Source organism: Xenopus laevis, chromosome 5S (assembly GCF_017654675.1).
Source record: "Xenopus laevis strain J_2021 chromosome 5S, Xenopus_laevis_v10.1, whole genome shotgun sequence".
Lineage (NCBI taxonomy): Eukaryota > Metazoa > Chordata > Amphibia > Anura > Pipidae > Xenopus > Xenopus laevis.
The window spans coordinates 119,772,012-119,791,953 of NC_054380.1; the positions used below are offsets into that span (position 1 = coordinate 119,772,012).

Genomic DNA, 19,942 nt, shown 5'->3' on the forward strand with positions numbered 1-19,942 from the left:
AGCGTCTTAGAGCGCCTCTGCCAGCGCTAGGACCCAGCGGCAATGGGGGGTGGAGGTGAGCGGAAGCAGCCGGCACTGGGACCATGCGGACTTCGGGGCGCCACTTACTCAAATCCGGCCCCGGTCTTACTGGCCAAAAAAAAAGTTTTATGGCGATAATAATCAAGATGTTAAATATTGATGTACACTAACTGCAGTTGTGTTTATTGATTGCTGGGGGAAAAGTAAGTAAAATTTGGGAAAACACAAATCTGGGGATGTAAAATCCGAGTTTTGCTGTACGATCTTTGGCAAAAAAAAATCCTTTAATCAACAGATCATGCATTCTTTAGTCTGTGATACTAAGAGGGTTGAGCCACACCCAATGCCCAAATATTATCCAGCATTAACAATAAAATGTGTTGTACAGGTATGGGATCCATTATCCGGAAACCAGTTATCTAGAAAGGCAGTTTCCCCATAAACTCCATTATAATCAAATAATCCCAATCTTTAAAAATGACTTTTCTCTGTAATAATAAAACAGTAGCTTGTACTTGATCTAAACTAAGATATAATTAATCCTTATTGGAAGCAGAACAGCCTATTGGGTTTATTTAATATTGACATGATTTTCTAGTTGACTTAAGGGATGAAGATCCAAATTATGGAAAGATCCGTTATCCGGAAAGCCCCAGGTCCCGAGCATTCTGGATAATCAGTCCCATACCTGTACCAAAGACATCATTGACTTCGCAGCATCATCATAAGGTGCCATGTTTCCAAGTCAAATCAGTTTATCAAGCATCTGACTTGGAGGAGCTGCCGGTTGATTGCAACTGATTGTGAATCAGAAATGTCTGTTGAATTGGACCAGCAATTGTGCGCCAGACCTACTAATACAAAGCTATACTAGTAGAGGATAGCACCCCCCCCAACTTCTACTTGTTGGTAGGGTCCACAGAGGGCTTAGGTGACTAATGGGCTGAAAACGTGGTCCACTTGGAGGAAGGCTCTGCCAACCTATTAGTACACTATATATAATATGTAAGTAATATATCTCAATATTTTATGTTCTAAGTAAAGGTGGGGTTAATTGTAAATATATTCTTCTCTGTAAATGCCACCTGGGAACGCTGGTAATATAATTGGAAGCAATTCAAATCCGCTATCTAAAGAACTATTGTTGACCGTGTATTGAATTGTTTCAGTTTTAAATTATAAAACACAGCTTTTATTTAGCCACCTATGCACTACACACAAATGATATATAATTATAACATTGTCTGTAGATTTTTTAAACAATGTCTGTTTTGTATAGCATTTTTAGAAATCATCATCATCATTTATTTATATAGCGCTCTGTATCTCATTCAAGAGAATTCTACAAGAATATAGATGCCTGTACTATGGCTAGGTTTCCATGGGTGGCAACTTGGTGGGCATAGAGCACTTGTGGGAAATTGCCCTCAGGAGTTCTAGGTACAGTTATGCAACCTATTATCCAGAATTCTTGGGACCTGGGGCATTCCGGATAACAGATCTTTCCGTAATTTGGATCTTCAATATTAAATAAACCCAATAGGCTGGTTTTGCTTCCAATAAGGATTAATTATATCTTAGTTGGGATCAAGTACAAGGGACTGTTTTATTATTACAGAGAAAAAGGAAATCAGTTTTAAAGATTTGGATTATTTGATTATAATGGAGTCTATGGGAGACGGCCTTTCTGGATAACTGGTTTTCGGATAATGGATCCCATACCTGTACTGGATCTTTCCGTAATTTGGATTTTCATATCGTATGTCTACTAGAAAATCATATAAACAATAAATTAACCCAATAAGCTTGTTCTGCTCCCAATACGGCTTCATTATATCATAGTTGGGATCAAGTACAAGGTGTTTTATTAGCATGAAGAAAAAGCAAATCATTTTTAAAAAATGTGATTATAATGGCGTCTATGGGAGACCACCTTTCCGAAATTCGTAGCTTTCTGGATAATGAGTTTCTGGATAACGGATCCTATACCTGCTATCTTTTTGTTTTGTTCAAAATGAAATCTATAGCCGTACCAGTTTGATGTTTGTAAAGTTGTTAATTTTGTTATAAAACATAACATCCGTAGCATTACATTTTTTTTTGCGCTGTTCAAGTTAATTAACAATCAACATTTAGGCTTTGGAAGGATAATATATGGTGGTATATCACCAACATGCTACATGGTGCTTTATACATTATTCATCATTCCCATTGGTCTCAGTTCCGTTTCACATTCAGACAAGATGCTACAGTGGGAATCATCGGGAGTCCTATTATATATGTGCCTGTATGTCCTTGGAATGTGGGTGCTTTATGAGAGCTGCTGACTTTGGGAAGGCAGGGCGGGAGCACAAGGGGAGGTATCTTCTGTCCATTACTTCCCCTTATTGGTCACTGAGCTTAAGTCCCGGTTGAGCTGCTCAGAGATTGGATAGCTGAGGTTTGGACTTCTTCTCCAGCTCATCCAATCACCATGCAGCTTTACCAGGACTTGAAATTCTGTGACCAATAAGGGAAGAAAATGCTGTTACTGGAAGAAGATGCAGCCACCTGTGCTCCCCTCCTCCCTTCTGTATTTGGCAGCTCACTGACAGCAGGTGGGCCACACTAATGAAGTAAGTGTAACATGGCATGGCCCTCCTAAAGGTGACCCTTTGTGGTCCCTGTTGTGTGGTGGGGCCCTGGGCACCAAATTTTTTTAAACTTATGGGGGTGAAAGTTTTTTTACATGGATGTTTAAGGGGGGGCCTGGCCACCAATTTTCTTATAACGTGTGTGTGTGTGTGGGGGGCTTAGCCACCAATATTTTTTAATGGGGGGCCCTGACCACAAATGTTTTTTTCAATGGGGGGGCCCTGACCACCAATATTTCTTTTAACATGTGGGAACCATAGCCACCAATGTTTTTTTTTTTTTTTAGTGTGTGTGGTGGCGGGTGGGGCTTGTGGTGGGCGCAACCTGGGGGGCCCAGGAAATTTTTTCGTATGGGGCCCTGTGATTTCTGATGGCGGCCCTGTGTGGAAGAAGCCCATCACTCAAGCTCTTAGCAGGTAATAGTCAGTAGTCAAGACCCCGGTGATATAATTATGGCCATAAATCCACTTTTATTCACTCCTGCATCTAGTTTGGTTTAGGTTTGGACACTCAAAGGTTTCAGAAGGACCCTGACTATATTACAGGCAATTGCAAAGACTGCTAAATACAAACAATATACTTCCCAACTGTTCTGTTGTTCGCGGGACAGTCCAGATTTTGACAGCTCAACCCGCAGTCTCAGATTTTTACTAAAATGTCCTGACTTTCTCTTTGATCTCCTGCACTAAACAGCTAGAAAAAGATACAAAGTTTCTAAAACGTAATTGGCTTTTGGCAGATATCCCAGAACAGCCACCAAGTGCACTTGGATACTTTTGTAACAATTTAAGATAAGCAAGTCATTTTAACAAATTTTTTTTCCAGCCTCTTGGGGAAACTGACTCAAAGGGAAATCTCACCTTCGTCAGCAAATCTGTAATAATTAGGGATGCACCGAATCCAGTATTCGGTTCGGGATTGGGCCAGGATTCTGTGTTTTTTTTTTTTTAAACCGAATCCTAATTTGCATATGCAAATTAGGGGTGAGGAGGTAAATTGCGTGACTTTTTGTCACAAAACAAGGAAATAAAAAATGTTTTCCCTTCCCACCCCTAATTTGCATATGCAAATTTGGATTCAGTTCAGTATTCGGTAAATCTTTTGCGAAGGATTCAGGGGTTCGGCCGAATCCAAAATAGCGGATTTGGTGCATCCCTAGTAATAATACATAAAAACCACAGAAATGTGTTCAAAACTTTAATAACCTGCCAAATTTTGTAAAACGAACATGGTGATTAGGGGGTGTGGCAACAAAAATGGGCATGGTCAAAAAAATCTAGCCCCGCTACGTCAGCAAATCTATGAAACTTTCCTTATGTAATAAAAGGTACTGAGATTGGCCAAAAGCAACCAATAAAAAATTTGCTTTTAAACAGGTGGCCAGTAAATAAGTACATGCTGATTGGTTGCTATGGGTTACTGCTCCTGGGCAAATTTATTACATTACCCATTCTATTGTTTAATACACATGAAACCATGTGCACTGTATTTTCTTTCTATGCGTTTCTCCCTGCTGTAAGTTCTGCCAAGCTTCTGCAGCACTGTTTTCATATAGTTATCCATTTGTGATCAAAAATTTATCTGTACAGTCGTCTTTAATGCTTTAGTTCAAAGAGGGATGCGAGGTGTGGTTGTATGTAGGGATGCACCGAATCCACTATTTTGGATTCAGCTGAACCCCCTTCGCGAATGATTCGGCTGTATACTGAACCAAGTCCTAATTTGCATATGCAAATTTGGGGTGGGAAGCATTTTTTACATCCTTGTTTTGTGACATAAAGTAGCACACTTTCGCTCCTCGCCCCTAATTTCATATGCAAATTAGGATTCGATTCTGCAGGGCAGAAGGATTCAGCCGAATCCTGCTGAAAAAGGCCAAAATCCCGAACTGAATCCTGGATTCGGTGCATCCCTATTTGTATGTGGATGTATCTCTGGTCCAGAGAACACAATTCATGTAAGCGCCGAACGCAGGTTGGGACGCTGCATGTTGCATTTTACTTGCGTTCGGTGTCTGTGTGAGAACAGCCCCATTGAAAAGAATTCAGCGTGTCTATCCTGCACTCCCCTGCGGCTGAACGCATAAAACTGGAACGCAGGGGAGCGCACCTTCAAACGCCCGTGTGTAAGGACCCTTAAAAGCTACAATTAATGTTTGCTATGGGAAACTGCACTGGGGCATTTGTTAGTAGAGCTGGATCATACTTGGGGCTCTAACACACGCCTGTTTTGCCTGCACTCCCCTGTGTAGTGCTTTCTTCCTTTCAGCCGCAGCGGAGCGCAGGAGTAGATGCACTCAATTATTCTGAAGGGGGCTGTACTCACACAGACGCATGTATGCGCCGAACACAAATGAAATGCAACATATTGTGTACCACCTGCGTTTGCTGCTTACATGTGTCTGTGTGAGTAAAGCCCCCTTGACAACAATTGAGTGCGTCTACTACTGCGCTCCCTGCGGCTGAACGGAAGAAAGCACAACGCAGGGGAGCGCAGGCAAAAGTGGCCGTGTGTAAGAGCCCTTACAGTACTTAGCAGTTGGTAGACTTTGTTTTTGTTGTGCCATAAATTAGTAGGGAGCGGTGAAGGTTAAAGGGTAACTATCTCAAAAATTTTATATAAGCTTCATCATACTAAAATAAGACATTTTCAAAAAATAATCAATTACAAATTCGGACCCCTTTCTGAAATAATCAAGTCAATCATTGCTATCTCCAATTCAGCATCGGTCTCTTTTCATTCTCTCTCTTCATGCAGGAGTTGGGAGTCTCATTCGGAATGACCGTTCGGTCCACTGCAGCCTTTGGGGGGCTCCTAGAGTCAGTGATTTTGTTTGTGCAGGAGTCGGTTAGTCAAGTCTAATTCCTAAAAGCTATATTGGATCTAACTGTCAATCCAAATCTGATACCCAACTCCTGTAAGAAGAGAGATTTTGTACAGATAAATTTGATTATTTCAGAAATGGTACAGAATTTTAAATTGATTATATTTAGCAAGTCTCAGTGTATTGAAGCTTGTATTAAAGTTTTGTGATAGTTTTCCTAAAGTATAGAGACAGAGTATAACTCTTCTCAGCATGAACTTAAAGGAACAGTAACATCAAAAAAATGTTTTATTTTAAAATGGTGCCCTGCACTGATAAAAGTGACGTGTTTGCTTCAGAAACTGTAAAAACTACTTACAATAAATAATGACAACTAATTCAAAGGTTGCTTAGAATTAGCCATTCTGTAGATTGCTAAAAGTTAACTGAAAGGTGAACTAACCTTTTAAAGAAACCATAACATCAAACAATTAAATTGTATAAAGGTAATCGAAATAAGATGTACTGTTGCCCGTGGCTGGTAAGACTGGTGTGTTTTCTTCAGAAACTCTACTGAAGCAAGCTGTTGTGTAGCCATGGGGGCAGCCGTTCAAGCACAGGATACACAGTAGATAACAGTTAAGCTCTGAAGAATCCCATTGTATACTACAGAGCCTGTTATCTGTTGTGTATCCTGTGCTTGAATGGCTGCCCTCATGGCTACACAGCAGATTGTTTATATAAACTATACAGAGTTTCTGAAACAAACACACCTGTTTCACCTGTATCAGTGCAGAGCAACATGACATTATATCTTAAATACTTTAAACTACTTGTTTTTTGATATTTTTCCTTTAGGTTTAAGGGTTGTACTTTGTGGCTGGTACAACATCCAGGCTGTACACTGTATTGTATTTACTATTTTGCTGTTTAGTCTCTTTTTTTATGTATATAATGTGTGACTGTTGGTTTAACTGGTGCTAAATATACTTTATATTTGTGTTCACTGGAACCTTTGTGTAAGGAACTTTTTGGAAAAATTCCAAGACAATCCACATTTATGGCAGATTTGAGTTAAAATGTTAGCTTGTAACACCATTTTTGTATTTAGTTTAGTTATATTCATTTCAGTTTATATGTGATTTAGGCATCATGCATGTATGTGTATTAGCACAAATTTGTCCATGTCTTTATTTGCCCTGTCTATACCCACATACAACCCCAATCCATCCAAAACACTGGTTGCTTTCTAGGATATCCTACCTTTTATTGAGACCACAGTTTGGGAAGGTCTTGTGGGAATTCCTGTTGTTAGTGCTTGTGCTGTTAACATTGGGCTTCTTTTTGTCCTGGGAGATATAACTTGAATATTAAGTAGACATTTCTCCAATATGTCACAGGTATAGGATCCGTTATCCAGAAAGCTCCGAGTTACAGGACGGCCATCTTCCCCTTAGACTCCATTTTAATCAAATAATTAAAAGTTTAAAAATTATTCCCTTTTTCTCTGTAATAATAAAACAGTACCTTGTACCTGATCCCTACTAAGATATAATTAATCCTTATTGGAGGCAAAACAATCCAGTTGGGTTTAATTCACATTTAAATGATTTTCAGTAGACTTGTATGGAGATCCAAATTACAGGAAGACCCTTACGTCCTAATCATTCTGGATAATAGATCCCATACCTGTATATCTTTTATAAGTTGCATAAGTAATACTAATCTACTATGTAACAAGGCATTATGTTGGGGCGGTTACATTTTTTTCAACTTTAAAAATTTTGTTTAATCCATTCACACTGAATTCATTTTTAAAGACCATTAACAAGTTTAATGAACTTAAAATACCATCTCTCTGGCTGGATTTCCCCTTTGCGGACATCAGAGCAAATTAAATATTTAAAGGGGAACTATTGGGGAAAATGAAAATTAATATAAGCTTCAGCACATATTGGATCTAAACTGTCCTTGAATATCTGACACCCATCTGCTGAATGAAGACAGAATGAAGAGAAACAGATGCTGAGAAAGGAATAGTGAAGATAAACCTGATTATTTCAGAAATGTTGCAGAATATTTAAAATGATTGTATTTAGAAAGTTTCTTATTTCAGTATGCTGAAGCTTATATTACATTTTCATTTTCGTGATAGTTCCCCTTTAATTTGATTAATCATAACTTGTTTTGTGCCTTAAGTTTTCGAGTGGATTTCATAAATTAAAATGCTGTGAGTAAAAACATGACAAAGCTTGTCTGTGCACTACCAACGTGTGTGGCCCAGTTAGTTTGGACCTTGTTAATAGGAGATCATTAAAGGTGTTGTTCACCTTCAAACAACTAGTTGTTTTCAGTTAATTTACCAGAAATAACGACTTTCTATTTTCTATGTGTTAGCAGTTTTCTAATATTGAAGTGTAAAGTGTCGTTTCTCACCTTCTAAGAAGCTCTGGGAAGGGAGTTGCCGACCCTGTAAATTGTTGTAAATTGATACATTTAGGGTATGGGCAGATTGGGAGCGATTAGTTTCCCCAGCGACAAATCGCATCTTCTTAGGGGCGACTATCTCCCCAAACTGCCTTCCCCTACTTTCCCGCCAGCTATAATGAAAAATGGACAGCGGGATGGCATTTGCGGCGCTTTGTTTTCCGAAGTTGCCCGAAGTTTCCTTGCAAGAGTCAGGGCACACAGGCAGATTCATGGAGATTAGTTGACAAATCTCTTTTTCGGGGCGGCTAATCACCCAAACTGCCTCCCCTGACTTCCCTCCGGCTATAATAAAATAAATCGCCAGCCGGATGGCACTCGCTGCACTTTGCTGCCGCCTTGCTGGGCAGAATCCCTGAGTTTCATTAAAGGCAGCTGTTAGAATTGATACAATAGTTGCTAATATTCCACAGATACTGTTGAGAATGTATCAACTAAATTTTGCAAAATTGTAACAGTTCAGAATCTGCTCCTGAATTACTCAGCTGCCAGACAAACATCAGAGACGGGAACATTCAATTTATAACTTAGATTTTGGAAAAACTGTAAAAAATAAACAATGGAAAGTAACTGAAAAAAGTCTTTATTTCTGGGGAACAAGTTGAGAACAACTGAACCAAATATAGTGTTTGGAAGGTGAACAACCCCTTTAACAGAATCTAGATTACTTACTATTTATTATTATTTTGGTATAACATTTGCACCTGTTTTGCAAATCCCACCCCTCTGGTTAATATGACACTAAGAATTTTTATGTTGGCAGGGTTTTTTTTTGTTTACTGATAAAGCTCTTGTTTTGGAATGTAAATCTTTATTTCTAAATACAATCCGAGTATGTGTAGCTCTGCAGTATGGCTGCAAGGCATTGATTGTGTTCTTTTGTATGAAAAAATGTAAAAAATGCCAGGAAATCAAAGTTTTCCTCTTATTCCTTTTGCCTTCTGCTCATAAACTAAGCATTAGCCGCTAACAAAGTCATCTGAGTTCAAGTGAGGATGTATGTTTTTAAAGAAAGTAAACTAGAATTAATCTATGATACATAGCCACCTAGTGGTGGATGCTGCATAATCATACTTTTGTGTTTCCATCCTTAGTAAATGATGTCTTAGTGTTATGTCACATGTAGAGGTAAACATTATTGTTTACGGTCACTCCAGGTTACTCTGTTACGAAATTCAAAGTCAGTATGAGTCCAAGGAAATTATGGTTTCCCCTAACAAGTCCAGCAAATCTTTTGGCTCTCCTCTGCCCGTTTATAATAATCTTCAAAGAACAATGTTCGCTGTGTTCCTCAAAATGACAAGTATTTTGAGGAAAGGGAATAACAGAAGATATATATAGTGTAGTATATTAAATGCTTAAAATTTTCACCCTTAGTGATATTCACAACATTTGTGCCTTGTTACACAAAACCTTTCACGTGACACTTTGTGTATACAGATCGCTTTCCGTGAGCATTATTAAAAGAGATTTAAAAAACAGTGTTGCTTTTACCCTTAGGTGTGTGATTAAAAACTCTATAAAAAATCCATGTGTGAAAATATATTTAGAACTTTTCAGTGACCCCACCAGATTATAACGATCACACGTAATTTAGGGGTAGACGAATAGGTTCTTATCTAGGATAGAGAAATCATAAGGTATAACCACTGGGATCCTAGTGCCTCCAGTGGCACGATACACTCACCAGACGTGAGTCAAAACAGGCGGAATTAAGGATATTCTATTCCATGTTCTGGGATCCTCATCCGTTATTCGTATATAGAGAGATAAAAACAGCATGTGCAGAATGACTTAAAAACGGTTTAATAAAAATTCAAGGTTACTCTCACAAACCGTTTCTTTGTAGCCGCATTAAAAGTTTTCTGTGTGCGTCCCAAATAACGATAAGGCTCCTCAGCGTCCCTCACACGTAGTCCTGCTTACGCGTTTTGCCTCAATGGCTTCATTGCTCAGGAAGAAGGCATTGAGGCGAAATGCATAAGCAGGACTACGTGTGTTCGGTGCAGAAATTACCCCTTCATTTGCGCAGGGAACTCTGAGGGACGCAGAGGAGCCTTAAGCTCCCCATAGACGCGACGATTCTTCTTGCTGAACGACCGATTTTAGGGAAGCCCGACCAATCCTTCGAAATTATCGTGCGGTTAGTGGGATTCGTCTTACGATTTTTCGGCCGACATCTGTCAGGAAATTGATCGGCCAGGTCAAAAAATCTTTGTCGGTCCCAGTGCAATCTATCTATGTTTGCAGGGCCAAGCAGGCAGCTCGCCTTTGTTTTCCTGGCAAATTGGTCTTTTTAGTTGATGGTAAATTCGTACGATCATTCTGAGAAGATCGTGGTCTCACGATCAGGATCTGATCTTTTATAAATCTCAACATCTATGGCCAGCTTTAGCGTTATTTGGGACGCACACAGAAAACTTTTAAGCGGAAAGCGATCTGTATACACAAAGTGTCACGTGAAAGGTTTCCTTGGTCTTGGTGGCCTTGGTGTAACAAGGCACAAATGTTGTGAATATCACTAAGGGTGAACATTTTAAGCATTTAATATACTACACTATATATATCTTATGTTATTCCCTTTCCTCAAAATACTTGTCATTTTGAGGAACACAGCGAACCTTGTTCTTTGAAGATTACTCTAATACAAAGTAGTCGATAAGTGCATGACCCTTTTAAATAAAGCCTCAGAGGTACAGAATTTTTTGTTGAAACTCAAATCACTGATGTGAATATTGTATACAGATATGTGATCCATTATCCGGAAACCTGTTATCCAGAAAGCTCCAAATTACAGAAAGGCCATCTCCCATAGACTCCATTCTATTTAAATAATCACAATTTTCAAAAATGATTTCCTTTTTCTCTGTAATAATAAAACAGTAACTTGTACTTGATCCCAACTAAGATATAATTTATCCTTATTGGAGGAAAAACCAGCCTATTGGGTTTATTTAATGTTGACATGATTTCCTTGTAGAATTAATTATGAAGATCCAAATTACAGAAAGGCCCAGGTCCCAAACATTCTGGTCCCATACCTGTATATAAAATGTAGTCATTTGAAAAGCAAAGGTTACAACGCACAAGCCACTTTTTTATAGTGTTTTAATTAGATATAATGGACTTCATGTGAACTTTATTTAGCATTTATCATACTAAAATTATATTATTTTGTGCTTCCAGATTCATCAGTGAGACGCCTCTAACGTTTGAACTTGCATTTCAAAACCAGCCGTTTCAGAACAAACCTCTGTTGTGGAACAGCAAAAATGATCACCTCAGAGTTGTCAGTCCTTCAGTAAGTAAAACTTATTGCAAGTCTTGTTTTTTGTTTCCTAACTGTTTTTTTGTACAGGTATATACAGGTATGGAATCCATTATCTAGAAACCCATTATCCAGAAAGCAGAGAATTACGGAAAGACCATAGACTCCATCATAATCAAATAATCCAACTTTTTAAAAATCAATTGCTTTTTCTATGTGATAATAAAACAGTAGCTTGTACTTGATCCAAACTAAGATAGAATTAATCCTTATTGGAAGCAAAACCTTGGGTTTATTTAATCTTTACATGAGTTTCTAGTAGACTTAAGGTGTGATGATCCAAGTTACGGAAAGATCTGTTAACCCGGAAAACCCCAGGTCCCAAGCTTTCTGGATAACGGGTCCAATACCTGTACTTGAATTTTCCCATATACGTAGTCTGTCAGTAGTGTGGAGCACTAAACCAAAAAGGTTAACAAAAAGTAAATATACACGCTTCAGAGTAGTTAACATTCCAAACACGTTCTCCAGTTCCATTATTTTCAAAAAGTAAGCCAGAAAGTTGAAAGTTATTTTCTTTAATCTGGTGTTTCAGGCTAGATGCTCAATAAGCCAGGGGCAGACTCTAAAGCTGGCCATAGACGCAAAGATCCGATTGTACGAATCAACGTACGATCGGACTTTCCCATCTCCCGACCCTCCACTAACCATTCAGATCAAAGTCTTTACCATTCCAATCAAATAAGAACAGATCACCCAATGTTCTGCCCCTGACAGCAATCATACGATATCTATGTCCAACCAAAGCTAGTGACAGTCTCCCTCTGAAAATCGTACGATCGGCAATACACGCAGAGATATTATCGGCAGCCGACAGAAATTTTCTAACCTGTCCGATCGACCAAACGACCGATCTCCGACGGACTAAAAATGTCGGGACTCTCCACACATGGTCCGAAAATCGTACGAATCTTCGATTCGTACGATCGGATCTTTGCGTCTATGGTCAGCTTAAGGGTCAGGCCACACAAGCAGATTCGGGGAGATTAGTTGCCCTAGCGACAAATCTCCTCTTCTTCGGGGCAACAATCTCCCTGAACTGCCTTCTCCCTGCCCTCCACCGGCTAAAATGAAAATCACCTGCCGCAATGCACAGATGGTGCTTCGTTTTCCAAAGTCACTCACGAGGCGATATAAACTATCTGTTGCTCAAGTATTCATTTTAGGGGTATAGTTTTCCTTTAAGAATAAATAGCACACCTTGCATATTATTAGTCGTGTTTGTTTCTTCTATATACTTTTCTATATCATTTATTTTTTTATCAGCATTATTTAAACAAGGGAATAGGAAGATTGGTGTTTTGACGAGTGATGGCAAAAAACTCATTGATGTCAATTGCCGGTTTTTCGCATGACTTTTTAAAACCTTGCAGGACTTTTTTTTTTAACTATCCATTTCAGTCTATGGGCGTCTTTTCTTGGTAAAACAAGGAGACATATTTTGCTTATCCTGATTTTTATGCATCATTAAATCCAAATCTTTCAGTTTCTGATGTGATCGGTTTTCTTTGTTTTTATCTGTTTGAAGGGACTCTACAAATGAATCTGCTGTTATGCACACAGACATGACTGCGGTTAGCGCTGATCTGAGCACTGAGCTTGTTGAAGATCTCGAGGTGAAAGGAAAGAGGAAAAGAGGCCGCCCAGGAAGGCCACCGGTATGCAACAAGATGGAGTTGGGGTTATTAGTAATGAATTTGATGACTTCTGTTTATCGGTTGACTTTCTTGTCTTGTGCTCAGTTGCCATTAGTTAACATACTTTCCTGTATGTTTACTAACTTTAGAGATAAATTTCTGGAGAGATTTCTGGAGATGTTGCCCATGGCAACCAATCAGCAACAAAATTTAAACTGCCATCTATAAGTTAGAAAACAAAAGCAAAGATCTGATTGGTTGCTATGGGCAACATCTCCAGAAATCTCTCCAGATATTTCTCTCCATGGTTAGTAAACATGCCCCCATATATGATATTTCACCATTTATGTTTCCTTTCAGTGGAATTAGCATGATAATGTATAACACTTATACTTATATCTATTTCTCGTTTTGCCTCTTACCATTTATGAAGCTAGCATCCACAACCTTATCACCTCTATTGCTGTCATGTCCCTGAGAACATGTCAGAATGGCACAGATTTGCATCATTAGATGAATAGCAAAGAGAAGATATCAAACTGGCATCTCGTACTAAATGTAATTCTCAAGGTCTAATGGCCCTCATTTTTAGCATACATCTACACACAATAAACAACAACTTGCAGAGATGCATCTTTTCCAGCTGTATACTGCTGGGGGACTTAGTTAGCGACCAATTCAGTTTAATTTTCTGGTTATTCAGAAACTTCTTTTGCACAGGTTTACTCCATCTTTGCTGCTGTACCAGTCTCCGATGCTCCCCCCTTCTTGTCTTTTTCCTCCCCCCCCACACACCATGTTTCAAATGCTGAAAAATCCAATACAACCCTCTCTTCATTTGCCTTATCCTCTGTGATGTGAGTTTAGTGCTCTTTTTTTTAAAGAGGAACTATCGCCAAAATGAAAATGTAATATTCGCTTCACCATACTGAAATAAGAAACTTTAAATCAATTAAAAATTCTGTACTGTTTCTGAAATAATCAAGTTTATCATCATAGTGATGATAAACTTGATTATTTCAGAAACAGTACAGTATCAGCATCTATTTCTCCTCATTCTGTCTTCATTTAGGAGTTGGGTGAATGAATGATCCAATATATCTTATAGGGGGGGCTCCTTTTGCCTAGAAGATGTATTAGAGCTCACTCTATTAAAATCACCAGACATGAAGGATGTGCAAAAGGCAGTTATTTTGTTAGATTTTGTTTGTACTGGAATCAGTTTTCTCTGTCATTTAGGGGGACACAGGGACCGATGGGGTTAAGCTCCACCCTCGAGGTAGGATACTTGCCAATTAAAAATTAAGGGGGCGTGCCAGAGTAGGCTTAACCCCCCACACTGAACCCTCTAATCCAGTGATCCCCAACAGTAGCTCGTGAGCAACATGTTGCTCACCATCCCCTTGGATATTGCTCTCAGTGGCCTCAATGCAGGAGCTTATTTTTGAATTCCAGGCTTGGAGGCAAGTTTTGGTTGTATAAAAACCAGATGCACTGCCAAACAGAGCCTCAATGTAGGTTGACAATCCACATAGGGGTTACCAAATGGCCAATCACAGCACTTATTTGGCACCCCAAGAACATTTTTCATGATTGTGTTGCTCTCCAACTCCTTTTACTTCTGAATGTTGCTCACGGATTCAAAAGGTTGGGGATCTCTGCTCTAATCAGTTTTTCAAGTGTCCTGCTCACGGGAGGATGGACACCCATCTCTCTGATGGATTCTTCGGTCAGCCTGAGGCTGACACCTCGGGGTGAGACCTACAACAGGATTACCTGGTGTAAAATGGTTAGCCCCCTAATCCTAGCCATCTGGATATACCGACTACCCTGACGGTTACCTGCACTGCTGAAACCAGGACAGAAGGTCTGGGCGGTGTGAGGGGTAAGTGGCATAAGTGCCTATTGGGCCTTGCCTGGGAACCGGTTGTAATGACCTTTTTTCCCATACACCCCCTCGGACTCCCCCCCCCCCACTACTGTCAGCCCCCTCTCGCTGGAATTGCACCCAGCGTGTCCCTGGGACCAGACCTCTGCCATATTTCCTAAGTGGAGTCCTTCCTCCTACCTTCTCCCTGGCTATGCGCAGCCTTGCACACTCTCCTGTCACAGTGGTAAAGGGCAGACTGCTATACCTTGGCGCGCGCGTCTTGATTGGAACACATCTGCGTTCCAGCGTTTGGCGTGCCGTTTTCTTGCCGTTTTTTCCCGCGCCATTCTGTGGAGCGCGCTTTACACATGCACACTAGCTGGAACGCATGCGTTGCAGCGGCCATTTTGCGCAGCTCCGCTCTCTCCCTCCACTGTGACCAGAGTCTAGGTCTTCTCCCCTCACACTTCACGCTCTATACTATGGCAGAAGTTAGGTCAGGGGAGTAAAAGAAGTATGTGAAGCGGCTTATCACTGTGTGCCAGTATGTGTCTATTGCTACACCTTCAGCACACAGGCAGCAGTTTAGACCAAGTGGCACATCGTTTCACTAATGTGCCCAAATATTATGGCTAGGCGATTCCTAATTGCACTGTGCTGGCGGGCCGCATTATTATTAATTTCATGATGGAGGCTGAGGGCCGGTGTAAATTTGAAGACGGGCCGCACTTTGGACATGCCTGCTTCAGACAGAAGATCAGAAGGATTCCTGAGAGCAATTTTTTCCTCTGCTGGATCGACACTGCAACCCTGTTTGGCTTCAGCTTGGGTGTCCAAAACCATACAAGCTTGGTCAGAATCCCTCTGGTTAGAGACATCCAAGAGGGCGTTCCTCGGGCCGAGCTAGCAACTACCGCTCAAACTATCGCAGAGGCAGAAAGTTACCTCTGCGATTCCACCATAGATGCCTCACAACTGACAGCACGCACCTCAGCCTTATCTGTAGCAGCACGCAGAACTCTGTGGCTCAAGAACTGGTCAGTGGACATCAATTCAAAGAAAACATTAACTTCACTCCCATTTAAGGGACAGAGGCTGTTCAGAGAAGAGCTTGAAAAGATCATTTCCCAAGCAACGGGGGGCAAGAGTACCTTCCTCCCTCAAGCCAGAGGTCGGACTATGACGGCTAACAGGCGAGGAAAAATTTTTCGTGGCCAAAGTGGCTGCTTTACAAGGTGACAGAGCCCACCGCAACGCTCCCACTTTCGTTCCAAGAGTATTGAGAAAAGTTGCCCCCATGGAAGAACAACAAGGGCTACTCCAAGCCCGCGGCTGATAAGCCCGCCTCTGCATGACTGGTCACACCCTCTGGAATCATTGGAGCCAATTGATACGGTTCCGGGAGGTTTGGATGCGTCGCTCCTCAGATGCCTGGGTGAGGGAAATCGTCTCAGGAGGTTATTACCTCGACTTAACCTCTGCTCCGCCTAGAACATTCATCATGTCCAGGGTTCTGTCAAATCCTACAAAGATGAGACACTTTTTACAATGCATAGAGAAGATGGAGAGAACAGGGGTCATAATTCCCGTTCCATTACCAGAGAGAGTCTCCGTTTTTTACTCGAATCTGTTCACAGTTCCGAAGAAGGATGGCACATTCAGGCCTGTACTGGATCTCAAAGGGCTCAACAAATTCATCCGACCTGTGCGCTTCAAGATGGACACTTTGGTCCATCATACGGAGAATGGAACAGGGCCAGCTGATGATATCACTCGACATCAAGGACGCTTATCTCCACGTTCCCATTTGGCCCTTTCATCATCGCTATCTTCGCTTTGCATTCAAGAACAAACATTACCAATTTGTGGCACTGTCCTTCGGCCTGTCTTCAGCCCCCAGGGTGTTCACCAAGCTAATGGCGGTCTCAGCAGCAACAATGAGATTGCAAGAAATCTCTGTGACACCCTATGTAGACGATCTGCTACTGAAGGCGGCATCAATGGAAAAGGCCAGGAAATATCTGGACAAGACTGTCCATCTTCTGCAGGACTTCAGGTGGACTATCAACTGGAAGAAGTCCAACCTTCACCCGAGTCATCAGATGACATTCCTGGGGCTAGAGTTCGACACAGAAACTCAGATAGTCCGTCTACTAGGGGAAAAATAGACCAGAATCAAGACTCTATCCCTACTATCCACTGGGAGGACCACAGTTCCTATGCAGGTTCTAGGAACGATGGTCTCGTTCATGGCGGCAGTACTGTTTGCACAGATCCACCTACACCCCTTCAAGCCAACATCCTATCCTCTTGGAAAGGAGGGTCGTTGTCACTCCCCCTTCGCTTGACACATACGACACGGGAGGATCTCAGATGGTGGCTCGTGCCAAGCAATCTAGCCTCGGGCCAGTCCTGGGCCACTCCAGATTGGAAGGTAATTGCCACGGATGCCAGCCTAGAAGGCTGGGGGGCGACATGGGAAAATCTGTCAGCTGGTCTCCAGCGGAATCCAGACGTCCCATCAATATTCTCGAATTGAGGGCAGTGAAGTTAGCACTCCATCAGTGGATGCACCTTCTTCAGAAACGCATACAGAGCGACAGTGTCACCACAGTAGCGTACATAAATCGCCAAGGAGGGACGCAAAGCCAGTTAGCACTGGCGGAGGCCAAGCAGATTCTATACTGGGCAGAGTCCAAAATATCGGCCATCCATATTCCAGGAGCGTCCAACACAAAAAGCAGACTTCCTCAGCCGGAACCTGTTGGATCCAGGGGAATGGGAATTGCACCCAGAGGCCTTCCAACAACTAGTAAGAACTTGGGGAAAGCCAAGCATAGATCTCATGGCTTCCAGACTAAATTGAAAGGTGCCAAGATTCTTCGCCCGCTGCCGAGATCCGCTAGCTGCAGGAGTGGATGTCATGACTCGGCATTGGCATTTAGACCTCACAAACGTATTTCCTCCACTACCCATGCTGCCATGAGTCCTCAAGAAGATAAAAAGATCTCCGGCCACCGTGATAGTAGTGGCCCCCTTCTGGCCACGGAGGACTTTGTTCTCCGATCTCCAGGAAATGTCGCTAGCACATCTAATTCGACTGGAATACAGACCAGATCTCCTTCAGCAAGGGCCAATCCTGCAGCACAACCCTGGTCTGTTCAATTTGACGGGATGGCTGTTGAGGCGTCCATCTGGCGGAACAAGGGATTAGCAGAGGAAGTCATTCCTACAATGCTCAAGGCACGCAAGTCTTCTTCATTTAAGTTATACCCCAGGGTGTGGCGTGTCTACTCCAACTGGTGCAGAGAAGCTGATTTCCTCTTCACCGAACTCAACATCCCCAGAATTCTGTCATTTCTACAGCAAGGGTTGCAACTGGGTCTGAAGCTTAGTTCTCTCAAGGTACAGGTTTCTGCCTTGTCGGTCCTGTTTTCAACATAAGTTGCCAAATGAGGAAGCTATACGTACTTTCCTGCAGGGAGTAGCTCACATAGCTCCTCCGTTCTGTTCACCAGTGGCAGGATGGGATCTCAACATAGTACTGGAAGCACTGCTCGATCCTGCTTTTGAATCAACGAGCTCGATATCGGATATGTGGCTTACCTGGAAAGTAGTATTCCTAATGGCAATTTCCTCAACTAGGAGAGTGTCTGAACTTAGTGCCTTGTCCTGTGAGCCGCCCTTTCTGACCTTTCACAAAGACATGGCTGTACTTCGCACAGTCCCAACCTTTCTACCAAAAGTGGTGTCTTCTTTCCACGTGAACCAAGAGATTGTAGTGCCTTCCTTATGTCCGGATCCTAAGAATAGCAAGGAACGTAGAATACACAGTCTGGATGTGGTCAGAGCTTTACGTTGGTATATGGAACGATCTAAGACATTCAGAAAATCTCAGTCCTTATTCGTTCTCCCCTCAGGTCCACGTAGAGGGCAGGTGGCCTCTAAGACGACCATCTCCCGGTTTATAAAAGAGACAATCAAGCATGCCTACTCAGCGAAAGGAAGAGCTCCTCCTGAAGGACTTCGGGCCCATTCCACCAGGGCTATGGGGGCCTCCTGGGCGTGGCGTAACTCTGCCTCCTTAGAGCAGATCTGCAAGGCGGCTACTTGGTCTTCTGTTCACACATTTACCAAATTTTACAACGTTGATACATTTTCTTCAGCCGAGGCTTCCTCGGAAGAAAGGTGTTACAATCAGTACTAAAGTAAGTTAGCAGCACACCCTGCTGTGTTGGGACTGCTCTGGTAAGTCCCCATGGGTCCCTGTGTTCCCCCTAAGACGACAGAGAAGACATGATTTTTATTACTCACTGTTAAATCTGTTTCTCTGTAGTCGAAAGGGGGTCACAGGGCTTCCCGCCCATCGCCGAGCCGTCGACCTTGACCGTTTGGTCACTTGTGAATACTTCCCTGGTTACCAGTTCTGCCAGTTATATTGTTATATGTTTTATATTACTGTTAGCAACTTTGGAACAAACTGATTAGTGTTCAGTGTGTTGGGTTAAGCCTACTCTGGCACGCCCCCTTAATTTTTAATTTGCAAGTGTCCTGCCTCCAGAGGGTGTAGCTTAACCCCATCGGTCCCTATCCCCCCCCTTTCGACTACAGAGAAACAGATTTAATGGTGAGTAACAAAAATTCTGTTATTTAAAAGCGCTGTAATAAATCTGCTAGGAAAAGGAGCCCCCCATAAGATATACTGTATTGGATCATTCATCTTACACCCAACTTCTGCATGAAGACAAAATGCGGAGAAACAGATGCTGAGAGAGGAATAGTGAAGATAAACTTGATTATTTAAGAAACAATGCAGAATTTCAATTGATTGTATTTAGAAAGTTTCTTATTTCAGTATGAGGAAGCTTATATTACATTTTCATTTTCGCGATAGTTCACCTTTAAAATATGTGGGAAACCTACATTATGTAGCCCTTGTTATATCTCCCTTTTTGTAAGAGTTGCAGGAGTTAAATTATATAGAATATTTATAGTGTACTATACATATCATCGAGAAGAACTGCAGTTTTTTGTACCCATACAGTGCATATAGACATTTGCCTATAAAGTGAGCATTTTTGTGTTTTTTTTTTTTTTACACATTTTTCTTTAAAAACAACATTTAAGGGCAAACAGAACAGATATCCTTTTAAGAACAATTT

General features: G+C 41.5%; 1 protein-coding gene across 4 annotated transcripts in view; it reads left to right on the forward strand.

Annotated features, from left to right (window-relative positions):
• stag1.S (stromal antigen 1 S homeolog) overlaps positions 1-19,942 on the forward strand; it is a 117,792-nt gene that overhangs the window by 40,018 nt on the left and 57,832 nt on the right. For all 4 annotated transcript variants that reach the window (XM_041563961.1, XM_041563958.1, XM_041563959.1 and 1 more), the window contains 2 exon segments: positions 11,132-11,246; positions 12,802-12,931. In XM_041563961.1, coding sequence (XP_041419895.1) covers positions 11,218-11,246; positions 12,802-12,931 — 159 coding nt within the window. In that variant the 5' untranslated portion in view covers positions 11,132-11,217.